The 14,513-nt window shown below is 61.4% G+C and overlaps 1 protein-coding gene across 1 annotated transcript in view; it reads left to right on the top strand.

The window, feature by feature from the left end:
• Positions 1–14,501, top strand: part of cicb (capicua transcriptional repressor b) — a 20,190-nt gene extending 5,689 nt beyond the window's left edge. Inside the window, 19 exon segments of the mRNA XM_086155791.1 lie at positions 4,906–5,055; positions 5,135–5,297; positions 5,965–6,076; positions 6,164–6,346; positions 6,426–6,558; positions 6,679–6,857; positions 7,220–7,358; positions 7,486–7,583; positions 7,658–8,160; positions 8,162–8,726; positions 8,830–8,990; positions 9,872–10,062; positions 10,451–10,807; positions 10,898–11,217; positions 11,307–11,464; positions 12,484–12,644; positions 12,720–12,869; positions 12,948–13,067; positions 13,142–14,501. Coding sequence (XP_086011917.1) covers positions 4,906–5,055; positions 5,135–5,297; positions 5,965–6,076; positions 6,164–6,346; positions 6,426–6,558; positions 6,679–6,857; positions 7,220–7,358; positions 7,486–7,583; positions 7,658–8,160; positions 8,162–8,726; positions 8,830–8,990; positions 9,872–10,062; positions 10,451–10,807; positions 10,898–11,217; positions 11,307–11,464; positions 12,484–12,644; positions 12,720–12,869; positions 12,948–13,067; positions 13,142–13,428 — 4,130 coding nt within the window. The 3' untranslated portion in view covers positions 13,429–14,501.
• Positions 14,502–14,513: the final 12 nt, after the last annotated feature.

Raw genomic sequence — 14,513 nt, 5'->3', positions numbered from 1 at the left:
AGTCGGGGTGCAGGGGGGTCTGGGGCAACAGAGGAGCAGACACTTTGAGGGCACCACTGTAAAGTTACGTCTCCCGGTCAGCCATGTGCCTGCCTGGGGGGGGGGGGGGGGGGTCTCCTACATGGGCTCACTTCCTGCTGACATTTCCAGACATTTGTGTTTTTACTGAGGATCTTCCTCTTCATCCCTCCTCCTCGTCCTCTTCCTCTTCCTCTCTGCTTGCGTCTCTGCAGACGGCTCCAGACCCCCTTGCACTCGGTGAAGGGGTCCCCCACTCTGACACCTCATCTGTGGTACGGCAGTGCCCCCACATGGCCAAATCACAACATTGCATGCCCCCCCCACTCTGCTGCCTGAGGGACTGAAGCCCCCCAGGACCGATTTGGTGTGTGATGTTTCTTCTGCAGTGGTCCGTTGCTGCGAGGAGAACCTGCGGGTGTGAAGGTGATGGGATCCATCTGACTGCCCCTCCGGGGCGTTTCATCCCCCCAGGTGTCGTAAACTCCTCATGTAGTTTGCGTTGTGACACAAAGTCTGATTTTTGGAGACTCCAGAGAACCTGTTTGCCCCCGAGGGGCCCCCGGGGGCAGGGGGTCATGCAGTGCTCTCATCACCCAGTGTAGAGCAATCAGCAGTTGTGGCCGGCGACAGACTCTTGACCAGGCGACACGGGGGCCTGTGTCCAACATCGCTGTTGCCATGGTAACTGCAAAGAATTGGTGCATGGAGTTATAATTGGATGGAGCGAGCGAAGGGAGCAACACACTGTGTGGAAGAAAGGGGTGAGAGAGGCAGCAGAGAGAGCGTCGGCACAAAGAGGAGGAGAAAAGTTTGCCGTTCGGGGTCACGTGGTGTCGGGGGGGCGGGGGGGGGGGGGGGTGCGGAGCCTGAGAGCCGGCAGCCAATGAGAGCGGCCCAACACCTACACACCACACACAGCAGCCGAGCAGCCACGCCGAGCTTTGCTGAGGGGGTTCTATTTTTCACTTCTTCACGCTTTCCCTCGCCGCTGTGCGTCAGAAGAACGCCCGCTTCTGCAGATGCTCCTCTTCCAGGCCCACGGCTGCACTTCCTGCTGAACCTCCTGCTGAACTTCCTGCTGAAACCTCCAGGAAGCCCCTCCTCCCCAGGCAGGACCGAGGGGGTTAAGTCGTTTTACTGCCGGGGGCAGCTCCCGCCAGCGGTCCCCGTGGACCTGATTGGTGGGATAAAGGGCAGGGACTGATCTGAATGGGTGCTGGGAATGAACACCCCCCCCAGGATTAGTGTGATAGCCTGAGGAGCATCCAGAGAAACAATAACCTCCTCTCCCTGTCTGAACCACCTCAGCACCTCCTCACACTGACCCCCTCCAAACGCACACACACACACGCACACACTCACACAGACACACACACACGCACACACACACACACACCCTTCCTCCCTTTAAGAGAAGTTGCCTTCACAAGCACCCCCCCCCTTCTGAGTGTAGTGTCGGTCTATTTTTACCCTCTGGTCTCTCACAGGCCGACCCACCCTTTTTCCCTCTGCTTCCAACATCCCTGTTTCCAATTCTCCTGTGCCCCCCCCATCAACAGGGGATGTTGCATCAGAACATTTCACGTTCTTCCTGTAGGAAATGGGGAGGTTCAAATATGTTCTGGGCTCTGGAAAAGCTCTTCATAGTGGAAACTCAGGGGTCTGAGCTGCCCTGCAGGAGAAACACTGGGGGGGGGAGGGGCAGGAGGACCTCCCTCTGCCAATTTGACCCCCACAGCTCAGGGAAGCTCTGTGCCATCCATCCATCTGTCCATGCCTCTGTCATCGACCCATCCTTCACTCGATCCGTCCACCTGTCCACCCATCCGTCCATCCATCCATCCGTCCATCCATCCATCCATCCATCCATCCATCCATCCATCCATCCATCCATCCATCCATCCAATCATCTGTTAATCCATCCATCCATCGATCCATCCATCGATCCATCCATCGATCCATCCATCTGTCCGTCAATCCTTCCATCCATCCATCCGTCCGTCCGTCCGTCCGTCCACTCATCCATCCATCCATCCGTCCATCCATCCATCCATCCATCCATCCATCCATCCAATCATCTGTTCATCCATCCATCCATCCATCCAATCATCTGTTCATCCATCCATCCATCCATCCATCCATCCATTCATCCATCCATCCCCACAGCAGGAGGCTCCACAGCGCCGCCCCGCGTCTGACGTCGCCAGTCATACATGTTATAGCCAGAGGCGCCGAGGGGGCGGGGCCAATCCGCCCCCGGAAGCCCATTGGTTGTCCTACATCTGAGTGTCTGCGTGCGATTCGCCGGTTCGGCCGTCACTCAAGACTTACTACGCCCGCTACACCAATGAGCGGCGGGCGGAGCGTGTCATCGCAAGAAGCCCACGCCGACCCCTTTCTCGGCTGCCATTAAACGGCCACGCGGTGCGCGTGCACGGAGACACGCCGCTCCGTGGGCTCCTCCGTCCTCCGCGACGTGGATCGCAGCTTCCGTTTCGGTCGGCGGCGCCGCTCGGGGCCCGTAGATCGCGGACTCCTTTGCATATGACTGGCATTCCACCGCAGTCGGCGGCCAATCAGCAGCGGCGGCGGGCAAACGACGGCTGGCCGTTTCGGCCAATAGGCGCGCTGGATGTGCGGGAGGAGGCGGGACCAGGCTGGGCGAGGTTGACAGGACGAGAAGGGAGGGGGCGGCGGGGGGCAGCAGCCTAGTTTACACCAGAGGAAGAGGAGGAGGAGGAGGAAGAAAGGGCCGCGGCGTCCGGGGCTCACACACCCGAAAACAGCGCACCCAGATCGGCAGCGGGGCGGCGTGAGGCGCCCTGCGGATCCGCGGGACCCGAACCGAGCTGGTTCCGCCTCGAACCGACCGAAGCGCGCCGCATTCGCCCGGGTGTTGCTTTCGCCGTGCGGCTAGCTAACTCTCTGAAGGCGGCCGGTCCTCGGAAAGGCTCCGGACCGCTCCTTGTTTCCTCCCGGCGGCTCCCGCCGCGCTCCGCGGGCTCCGTGGCGGTTCGACCCGGCCGTCCTCACGGGTAACGGGCCGGGCAGCCCATCTGCGGCCACGGTCGAGCCCCGTTCCCCGTCTGACGTCCGGATCCGGGAGCCTCTCCGGCTCGATCGCCGCCGTAGTGGCTCCGCGCTGGTTGGCTAACGGCAGGTCGGTGTCAGTCTCTGGACCGTCCAGGTGGGACCGGAGACACCGGGGAGCGAAGAGGGCGGCGGGACCCGGTCAGTAGGCCCGTCAGCGTCCGGGCGCCGCGGTGTTTTCCGGTCGGGGTGCGGAGTAGCGGGTGATGGATGACTGCACCAGCGGTCCGGAGTCACACGGCTAATCCCGCCCGGCGGACGTGCTTAGGGTCCGAGCAGGTGTGAACCGGCCCGCGGAGGTTCGGCAGGTGCGGGGCCGGGAGGGGCCGCGTTCCGGAGGCAGGGGTTTGAGCCAGATGTGAGGCGGCTGCCGGAGCGTCCTGGCGGGGAGTCCGGCCGCCCGCGCCCGTCCACACGCCTTGGCGGTCGGGACATGAGAACAAGCCGTCGGTGCGGCGGCTGCGAGACCAGGGGCGTTCCCGGGAGGCCGGTCCGGTTCGGAGCGCCGCAGCCCGGGCTCCGGGGCTAGCCAGGTTCACCGAGAAGGCCGTCCGCCACAGGGGGCAGAGGACGGGAGGAGCGGGACTTCAGCCCGCCGCGGCCCGGCGCGCCGATCCCGGGGAAGGCGCCCGGACCGGGGGGTGCTCCGCGTTCCGGCCCCGGCCCGTCGGTGTGCGGGCATCTCTCAGCGCGGGGCGCGGCGCGCCATGGCCGACGCAGCCTGCGCGGTCCCCGGGCGGAGGCTGTAATCCAGGCCGCGGATGGACGCCGGGCCCTGTTAACCCCTTCGCGGCCGGGCCGCTGCAGTAATGTAAACAAACCGGGAGCGGGGGCACCGGGGGTAAATAGACCGCAGGGAGGGGGGACGGCCCGTCCCCCGCCGCCGGCTCTGGACGCCCTGCTCGGACTCAGGGCTCCGTCGTCTCCGGCTCGGGGTTCTTCTGGCCGCCCGAAAAGCGAGGAACATTTTGTCCACTCATTGTGTTTTGGAGAGGTGGGTTCCACCTCCGGCTCCAGCTCAGTCTACAACCAGTGCAGGGGGGCTATGGAGGATGTCCTGCATGGATGAAACGGACCCCGCATCTCTGAGCTCTCCAGCGATACCAAGTGGAGGATCCGGGCCCCCTGTCCTGCAGTCTGCTGTAGAGGAGGGATTTTAAAGGACTCGTCACCTCATTGTTATTTCTGTTGGGAGGAAGTCCAAGGATCCAGAGCAGCCATGTTTTCATCAGAGAACCCTCAGTACCTCCGCCAAGGCCTGAGCATGTTTGGTCAGTCCACTTCACGTACCCCTTCTTTTCTTCTCATCACTGCCTTTCCTCCACTCATCCAGAAACATGCAGTTCACTGTGTGTGTGTGTGTGTGTGTGTGTGTGTGTGTGTGTGTGTGTGTGTGTGTGTGTGTGTGTGTGTGTGCGCGCGCGTGCGTCTGTCTGTCTGTGTGTGTGTGCGTCTGTCTGTCTGTCTGTGTGTGTGTGTGTGTGTGTGTGTGTGTGTGTGGGTGGGGTGGTCATTGATTAAAGCTAATAGGTATTGATCTTTGGAAGTTCAGCACATCTGCTGCTCTGTTCAAGAGAAGGTGTCTGCTGGACCGATCCACATGTTGTGATCTTTACCCTGAGGTCCAGGCAGTGCTTCTGGCTCCGTCTGAAGGGAGACTGGTGTCTGGCGTTGCGGTGCCCCGTTTGGATTGGGCCTCTGGTTCCCCGAGGAGCCAATCAGCCGCCAGGTTTCTGCCTCCAGGTCAAACACCACGTTAGTCCTGAATCCCAGGTGTGCTTTCTTTCCTCCCAGTTTGGACCAATGTTGAGCCCCGATCCGTTCCGGTTTTCCCCTGGCACTCGCTGGTCCCGTTCCTGGCGCCGACTCAGTCCGATTCCTCTCCCCAGCCGGGGGAGGGCCAGCACCCGGTCGGCCACCCCCAGGCCGCCGCTCTCAAGTCAGGTACCCCCCACCCCACCACCCGTCAGTGGACCGTCCTCCGGGCCGCTACGCTCAGTCAGCGTCACATGTGTTTCCTCAGAGTGTCAGGGGGGGGCAGCGCCGCCCCCGGAGCCCGCGGAGGCCCCGCCCACTGCCGACAGAGGTCCGTCCAGGCCCCCCCCCTCCGAGGAGCCCGAGAAGGAGAAGGGCGATGTGGAGAGGGAGAGGCCCGACAGCGAGACGGAGAGCGACGTGGACGACCCGTGAGTGCAGTCCTGGGTCTGCATGAGCATCAAACCCAGAGGGGAGCTTTATCCAAGGAAGAGCCTGCGTGTGTGTGTGTGCGCGCGTGTGCGTGTGCGCGCGTGTGCGTGCGTGCATGCGTGCGTGCGTGCGTGCGTGCGTGTCAGTCAGTCAGTGCCCACACATACAGGAAGTGAGAGCAGGGTTTTTTTGTGTCCGTGAGCTAATTTGAGCAGAAGAGCTGAGTGCTGGAACAAACTTGTTCCACCTCTGGCCCTCTGAAGCTCTGAGAGACCCTGCTTGGGCTCTCAGCCCTGGAGTGTCTGAAGGACCTGCTAAAGCTGGACAGGGCGGGAGAGAAGAACCAGCTTGTAGAATTCAGCTGTGAGGTCGACAGAAACGTGGCGATGTTCACGCTGTTATTTCATGTCAAAATGTTCTTCTCGTAGCAACCGGACTTGATTTTCTTTCTTTCTTTCGAGGGAAGAAAATCAAGTCCGGTCGCTACGAGAAGAACATTTTGACAAGAACAGACCAGGACCTGGGTGACTGAGAACCTCCACAGACATGTTCACTTTGTTATTCATCGCAAACTAGGGACGCTGAGGCGAACGCCACTGTGAGCGCTGTTCTCCAGCAGACTGCAGCGTCCGCTAAGGTCTACTCAAAGCCACCTCTGTCTCCTAGTTTTCTTCCGGGAGTGGTTCCAGAGCAGCTAATCTCCACGTCCCCGGTGAAGAGACGCACCCAGTCCCTCAGTGCTCTGCCCAAGGACGGGGACAAGAGCAGCCCCGGAAAGGTCCTTCTCACTCTTGGCTCTGGAAGCTGCACCTTCTCTACATTCTGAGAAGAACATTCAGTCCAGCTTTCACCGTGTCTCCTGCAGAGGGAGAAGGACCACATCCGGAGACCCATGAATGCGTTCATGATCTTCAGCAAGCGCCACCGAGCCCTGGTGCACCAGCGTCACCCCAACCAGGACAACAGGACCGTCAGCAAGATTCTGGGGGAGTGGTGGTATGCCCTGGGCCCCAAGGAGAAGCAGAAGTACCATGATCTGGCCTTCCAGGTAGTCAGACCTTCTCAGACGTCCTCGTCAGCGATGAAGTGTTGGAGGTGTCCGTCTTCAGGAGAAACTGTGCTTCCAGGTGAAGGAGGCCCACTTCAAGGCCCACCCAGACTGGAAGTGGTGCAACAAGGACCGCAAGAAGTCAAGCTCTGAGGGCCGTGGCGTCCCGGGGGGCAAAGACATGAGGGAGAGGAGCATGTCTGAGTCCACAGGTAGGACACACACACACACACACACACACACACACACACACACACACACACACACACACACACACACACACACGCACGCCTTGGGCATGTGCTATTTACATTTCTCTCCCCCCTCGACAGAGCACCACTCTGTGGAGATGAAGGGTTCCGGTTCAGGTATGGTGGGGGTTTCTGAGAGAGGTTCAGGAGAGAGTTCTGTTGGCCAGCTGACCCGCCCCCGTGCCTTCTCGCAAAGCGCCGTGCACAACCTGGAGCGCACCGACCGGAGCAACACCCAGGCCCTGGCCGAGCTGGCCCAGGTCAGTCACCTCCATGGAGAAGCAGGAAGCTCCATCTTTGAGAACCTCCACAGAACCTTTGCAGGCAAAATGGGCACCAAAGTCGCAACCTTTGCTTGTCGAGGGGACGACAGACGCTGAGCAGGAGCCTCCTTCTGTTGGGGGTACCTGCATCATGATGGGGTGGTGGGGCCTTCAGGCTTTTCACACACAGGTGTGGAGGCGGAGGTGTGTGTGTGTGTGTGTGTGTGTGTGTGTGTGTGTGTGTGTGTGTGTGTGTGGTGTGGTCACAGGTAATCATGCACCAGGTGTCCATAGCCCTGAATGAGACAGGTGGGTGTGGGGGAACCCCGGGGTCCAGCTGAACCTTCTTCTGCTTCCAGATGTGTGGAGATGGAGGTAGTAAGTTCTCCAGCCACGTGCCGCCCCTCTCCCAGAGGCAGCGGGGGGTCAGCGAGGACATGACCAGCGACGAGGAGCGCATGGTCATCTGTGAGGAGGAGGGAGACGATGACGTCATTGGTGAGAGCATCAGTTATGGGTGCCGCTGATGGATCGTCTGACCGTCCTCCAGGACGGATCTCTAGCAGTAGAAGCACATGTGAATGTGTGTTGTAGCTGTGGCGTGCGGTGTGTGTGTTCCCTCCAGAGGACCCTTATCCCGGCACCTCCATTGACCTCAAGTGTAAGGAGCGAGTGACGGACAGCGACAGCGAGCGTGGCTCTGGAGACGAAGGCGAGCAGAAGGTAAGAGCTCTCCTCGTCCCGCCTCAGCTGGAGGTCCAGATGAACGGAGCGGGTCCGCCTGTGTCTGTCTCCAGAGAGGGTTCGCCGCCGTCATCTGCTCCTCCTCCTCCTCCCACCCGCCCCCCCAGGGGCGCAGCGTGTTCCTGTCTTCCTTCCCCGCCGCCAAACGCTATGAGGAGGGCCGGTCAGGGGGGGCGGCTTTCGTGGACCACAGGAGGAAAGGCGGTGGAGACGGAGAGGCCAAGGACTGTTATGGCGAAGGCGGAGCCTGCGCTCAGTCGGTGATCTCCTCCTCATCGGTGGCCTCGCTGGGTGCGGCCCCCCTGCTGGGGGTCGGCGCCGTCAGGGTGGCGTCCACGGTGCTGACCAACGTGATGCGTCCGGTCATCAGCACGCCGCTCCCCGTCACCGGAAAGCCCAAAGACGTCGGCCCGTCCTCCGGCCCCCACCCGCCCGAGAGGAGGGCCCTGACCCCCCAGCAGCAGCAGCAGCAGCAGCAGCTCCTGATCGGCCCCGGATCAGGGGGCGGGGCCTCAACCCCGGGCGCCGGCTACTTCTCCTCGGGGGCGGCGAACCCCGGGGGGGGGGGCGGTGACCAATCTGGTGCTGGGGGGGGCTCTGTCCGCCCAGCCCGCCGTGCAGCTCCTCGCCCCGCCCCCCCAGCAGCAGGCGGCGCCGGCCCCCGCCGGCCAGGCCAACGGACCCCCGCCTCTGCTGCAGCCCCAGTTCCTGCCCGGCTCCTCGCTGGCGCCCGCCGGGGGTAAGGCCGTCACGCAGGTCCAGTACATACTGCCCACCCTGCCCCCCAACGCCACCTCCAAGAGCCCCCCGCGGCCGCCGGGTCAGCCCGCGGGTATCTTCAGCCTGCCCCCGGCCCCCCCCGCTCTGGTGTCCCTGGCCAACGGGAAGCAGCAGAGCTCCGCCCCCCCGGCGGGGGCCCCGGGCCCGCGGGGTCAAAGTTCTGCGGCCCCTCTGAGCTCGCCCGCCTCCTGCTTCTCCTCGGCGCAGACGCAGCCTCCCCTGCTGCAGGGGAAAATGATTGTTCCCATGGCAACGGTGAGGAGCGCGACAGCCCCCGCCCAGCAGTTTCCCATGGTGACGCCACCCCTTCCTGTCCAGAACGGCGCCCAGACAGGAAGCAAGGTTAGTGAGCAAGGCACATTGGAGTGTGTGTGTGTGTGTGTGTGTGTGTGTGTAAGAGAGAGAGAGCATGCAGACCCAGTGACACCCCCCCCCCCCCCCGCAGATCATACAGATCGCTCCCATGCCGGTGGTCCAGTCCCAGCTGGCCCCAGGGGGGGCCATCCATCCTGCCAGCCCCTTCCCCGTCACCGTGGCAACCGCTGCTGTGGTGGCCTCAGGATCTGCTCCTTCACAGGCTGTTCTTCTGCCCCCCGCACCCACCAGGTAAGACCCCTGAACACCAGAGTGTGTGTGTGTGTGTGTATATGTGTGTGTGTGTGTGTGGGGGGGGCATCCATCAAGGGACTGGAGGATGGAGGGGGTTTGAGAGTCCGGCCCAGAGCTCCAGACTCTGCTCCTGGTCCTGTTGCTGGAAGATGGTCTCTTCTGTCCAGTGGTGTCACCAGCCTGCAGGATGGAGGTCAGGCTCCAGCTGGACCAGATCTGATCTCCAGTCCCTTCAATCCCCTTGTAATTCTGTGGGCTGCTGCGCTGGAGATGATTGACAGCTCAGCTCAGCCGGCTCAGAGGCCTGCTGAGCTTCAGATGTCTGCACCGCTCTGGAAAGCAGTGACGTCACCGGCGGAGGAGGTCACGTGGAGCCCTCTGGCGCCGGCGCTGGCCTTCATCCTCCCGGTGTCCCAGACGGGCAGATGTTTTGAGACACGTGAGCCGAATGCTAGATGGGGAACGAGAACCCGAATCTCAGGCTTCCTGACAGGACGGAGACGCTGGTGTGGAAGCCAGAGGTAGATGCACTTGTACCACAGTGACCAAGGAGACCAGCAGGATGGAGGTTAATTCCTGAAGGTGGAGCTAAACATCATCCTGGAGGACCGCAGCCCCTGCAGACCTCCAAAAAGCTCCAACCTTCTCCCCGAGAACAAACTGCAGCAGCTCTATTCTGGATGTGTTAGTCATCCTGCTGGTGGCCTGGGCTGCCTCCGCCTCCCCCACCCACACACACACACACACACACACACACACACCAGCACTTCTGCCTTTGTCTTCCTCTTTCCCTGAACCTGCCTCCCTTGCTCTCCTCCATGGTGTATCTGAGGTCTTCATAGTGGTCCTCCATCTTCTGGTTTATCCTCCTCCTTCAGGATCACGTATGTCCAGTCCACGCCGGGGGTCCCGCCCTCTCTGCCTCTGGTCTCCACGACGACCGGCTCCTCCTCCGCCCACCAGGGGCTGCCGGCCCCCGGGTCCGCATACGTCCCGTCTCCCCTGGCAACCCTGGGCTTCGCCACCCTCTCGCCCCCGGGCCAGACCCTGGTCCAGCCGCTGGTCGCAGGTCAGTGCAGCGTCCCGGTGAGGGTCAGACCCCTGGACACGGGAGGTTCTCCGGTAGAGTCCATCCGTCCCGAGGAGCGTCCGTAGCCTCCAGATACATCTGCTCAGATGGTCTGTGTCCCCAGGTCCTGGCAGACCTTCTGATAAAGATGATAAAGATGATATGTTTGCCCTTCAGGAACACATTTTATAAATCATATATTCATTTGATTTGGAGCTCATTCTCCATTTGATGGAAAGCCTTGTTTGGAGTGACTTTCGGTTCTGAAGGTCCAGATGTTTCCACACAGGCTGTATTTGCACACTGAGCCCAGGAGCTCCAGGAGCTCCACAGAGGGCTCTGGGTGGAGTGAAGTGCTGCTAATGCGTGCCTGTGATTGGCCCCCCAGGTCAGCCGCCATTGCTGGCCACGGCGCCGTCCTCGCAGCCCCCCAGCTCGGCCCCCCCCTCCGGCACAGACGGCCAGATAGTCGCCGCCGTCTACCCTCCTTCGGCCAACGTTACCGTGGCAACAGGGGTCGTCTCCATGGCGGCGGTCCCCCCCGCCGCGGTCTGCTCGGTGTCCGGCGCCTCGGCCCTGGTCCTGCCTAAACACATGGCGGCCCCGGACAGGCAGGCGGACCTTCTGCACGCCGACAGGCAGCCGGACAGGCGGACGCAGGCGGCCGGGGCCGGCGCCGCGGCGCCCCCTGGTGGCGGGAACGTGTCGGTGCGGCCCTGCAGCCCTCCTCTCAGCCAGACCTCCGGTAGGTCGCAGAGATGCAGGCGGAGGCGCTGAAGATCCCGGACCTCCGTCAGGACGTCTCAGGACGTCTTCATTGGCTTCTCTGTTTCAGGTGGGACTCCGGCCGCACCTGGAACCCCCAAACTGACCCCGCTCCCGGCCAGGACCCCCCAGAAGGTCAAGGCCACCGTGGCCACCATCCCCGTGGGCAGCTATGAGGGAGGGGGGCGAGGAAAAGAGAAGGACAAGGAGAAGGACAAGGAGAGGGACGCCACAAACAACAGCCACTTCACCTTTGACCCCGAGCCCTCGGGGCAGACGGAGGCGCCGTCCACCCACTTCCCAGAGGAAGCTCCGCCCCCTGACAAATCCCCGGAGGGGGCCGGCGCCGGAGACCCCCCGGACCCAAGGGAGGGCTCCGTCCACAAGGAGGTGAGAGGACCCTCCTGCTGCTCCTCGTCCGGGCGCTGCCGCCACCGCCGCCGCCATGCTCATCAAACCTCCTCTCCTTTTACGTGCAGGCAGGCTGGAAGGAGGTTCCTCCCCTCACGCCGCCTCCCCCGCCGCCGGCCAGCGAGCCCCCCCTGCCCCCCCCACAGGCTGACAAAGACGCCCCCGTTCCCAAGAAGGTCAAAGCACGGCCCCCGCCACTGAAGAAGACCTTCGACTCCGTTGACAAGTGAGTCTTAGCGTGGTGTGTGTGTGCGTGTGTGTGTGTGCATGTGTGTGCGTGCATGTGCGTTTGTGTCCGATAAATGACCGTTGAGGACCATGAAGTAGCAGGGATAATTAAGAATGAGGTGAGGAAGGCACGGAAGAGGATGAAGAGTGGAAAGGCAGTTAGTCCTGATGATGATATACCTGTGGAGGTGTGGAAGTGTCTGGGAGAGGCAGCCGTAGAGTTTCTGACTGGATGATTCAACAGGATCTTAGAAAGTGAGAAGATCCCTGAAGAATGGGGACAAAGTGTGTTGGTGCCCGTTCTTAAGAATAAGGGGGAAGTGCAAATTGCAGCAACTATAGAGGGATAAAGATGATGAGCCATACAATGAAGTTATGGGAAAGAGTAGTGGAAAGGCCTGGAATTGTGTTTTAGTAGACCTAGAAAAAGCATATGACAGGATGCCAAGAGAGGAACTCCGGTGTTGTATAAGGAAGTCTGAAGTGCCAGAGAAATATGTTAGACTGGTGCAAGACATGTATGCTCGCTGTGAGACAGTGATGCGGTGTGCTGTAGGGGTAACGGAAGTTCAGGGTGGAGGTGGGACTCCATCAGGGATCAGCTCTGAGCCCCTTCTTGTTTGCAATGGTGATGGACAGGCTGACAGATGAGGTTAGACAGGAATCTCCATGGACCATGATGTTTGCAGAGACATTGTGATCTGTAGCGAGAGCAGGGAACAGGTTGAGAAAAATCTCGAGAGGTGGAGGTATGCTCTGGAAAGGAGAGCAAGGAAGGATAGTCGCAGCAAGACAGGATAGATGTGCGTGAATGAGAGGAACTCAGGTGGAACGGTGAGGCTACAGGGAGTGGAGATCAAGACGTACTTAGGGTCAACAGTCCAGTGTGTGTGTGTGTGTGTGTGTGTGTTTGTGTGTGTGTGTGTGTGTGTGTGTGTGTGTGTGTGTGTGTGTGTGTGTGTGTGTGTTCTGGACTGTGTATGTATACTGTGTGTGTGTGTGTGTGTGTGCGCGCTGGTCCGGCAGGGTTCTGTCCGAGGTGTATTTTGAGGAGCGTTTCGCCGAGCTGCCGGAGTTCCGTCCCGAGGAGGTCCTCCCGTCTCCGACGCTGCAGTCCCTGGCCACGTCTCCGCGGGCCATCCTGGGCAGCTACCGGCGCAAGAGGAAGAACTCCACAGGTGAGCTCCTCGCTTCTCCCGCCGGGCGGAGCCGGGAGCTACAGAGGGTTCCAATGCTTTACTCCTCTGGCTCAGATCTGGACTCGGCCACCGACGATCAGGTGTCTCCCAAGAGGAAGAGCCGGCGCCGGTCCAGCTGCAGCTCCGAGCCCAACACGCCCAAGAGCGCGGCCAAGTGCGAAGGAGACATCTTCACCTTCGACAGGGCAGGTGGGCTTCGGGGGGGTCGGGGCGAGTCCCGGGGACGGTCACGGTTCGAAACCCACCGCCGTCTCCCGTCTCCGTTCCCAGCCCCCGACGGAGAAGACATCTTGGCCGAGCTGGAGTTCGACAAGGTGCCGTACTCGTCCCTGAGGAGGACCCTGGACCAGAGGAGGGCCTTGGTGATGCAGCTCTTCCAGGAGCAGGGCTTCTTTCCTTCAGGTGAGGCTCAGAGAAGACGCCCGTCCTCCTCGGCAACCCGACCGGGGCTGACGTTGTGCCGCTTCTTCTCGCAGCCCAGGCCACCGCCGCCTTCCAGTCCAGGTACTCCGATATATTCCCCACCAAGGTGTGTCTGCAGCTGAAGATCAGGGAGGTCCGGCAGAAGATCATGCAGACGGCCGCCCCGTCCGACGCCCCAGCCCTGGGCCTGCCGGAGCCGGGGGGGGCCCTGCCGGGGCCGTCCGGGTCCCAGCCGGGGGAGGGAACCGGCAGAGCGGGGGACCCGCAGGACGAGGAGGCGGACCACGGGACCGAGGCCGGTCCAGAAGATCCCGGGGATTCTCAAGACTCCTCCAGATGAGGATCCCCGCGAACAGGAGGAGGTTGCTTCTGTCCGACCCTGACCTGACATTTTGCACCCTCCCTCACCCACGCTATCTGGGGGGCTCGGGCTCATTTCTACCAAAAAGGACTGGAGAAGTAACAGTGGCCAAGAAGACCTAGAGAAGTGCCCGGACCCTCTGACCCCCCCCCCCTTAAGCCCTGACAGACGCTATGGCTCCGCCCCCCAGGAGGAAGCGGGCCGGGACGGCGAGGGACCGGCAGCTTTCAAAGAGGACATTTTATGGGGAAAGGATGGCAGCGGCATCTATTTCCCGTTGGATAAAGTCCTCTGCGGAGGGCAGGGGTCCGGGGGGCCCCGGGTCCGGGGGGCCACCGCATCTTACGCACCATTCTGGACTCCAAGCGAAACCCGGACGTTCGGTGGCGCGGTACCCTGCGGGGGGGCGGGGGGTCCCGCTGGCAGCCAGAACATTCCTGTGCCTCATCAGTAGCTGTGGAGGAAGGAGGAGACGGAGCTGTGGAGGAGCTCCTCCCGCCCAGCAGCTTTCTGGCTTTTTTTAAGACTCCAGCTTTGAGTTTGTCCTTCTCCACATATCAGTGACGAACCCTGTTTGTTCTCCACCGGAGGCAGGTGACCGTCTCACCCGCTCTAGTCTTCCCTCCGCCGGCCTCCATCTTGTTCCAGCCCGAGAGGAGGAAGACGAGCGCGGACTCTTTCGACCTCTCTTCGCCCACCGGGACCGTGGAGCTCCTGCCTCCCTGCTTCCTGCCTTTGTCACTTTATGGCTCTGCAGACCTTCTCCCTCGGGGGGGCAGGGCGGTGACTCCCGGCCGGCCGTTGTGTAAATACTTCCCGTGGAGTCGCCGGACTCCATCCGTCGCCGAGGAACGGTGTGGTTGAGCAGAAGCTGACCTACCTTCTCCGTGAAAAGGAGCAGATCTGGCTCTTGATGTTTAGCGTTCTTCTCCGTCTGGATGTCCTCGTATGCAACACACACCTTTATATCCATATTTAAGTTTGTATCTGTATCTCAGTATGCAAATTCAAATAGGTGTTCAATTAAAGTGATTTATTGCTGGCAACGTGAACATCTGCTGTTT

Source organism: Fistularia commersonii, chromosome 11, assembly GCF_037954325.1.
Source record: "Fistularia commersonii isolate RoL2024-O1a breed Wild chromosome 11, RoL_Fcom_v1.0, whole genome shotgun sequence".
NCBI lineage: Eukaryota > Metazoa > Chordata > Actinopteri > Syngnathiformes > Fistulariidae > Fistularia > Fistularia commersonii.
The sequence above is the reverse complement of the archived record's forward strand: the minus strand, read 5'-3'. Positions and strand labels throughout refer to the sequence as shown.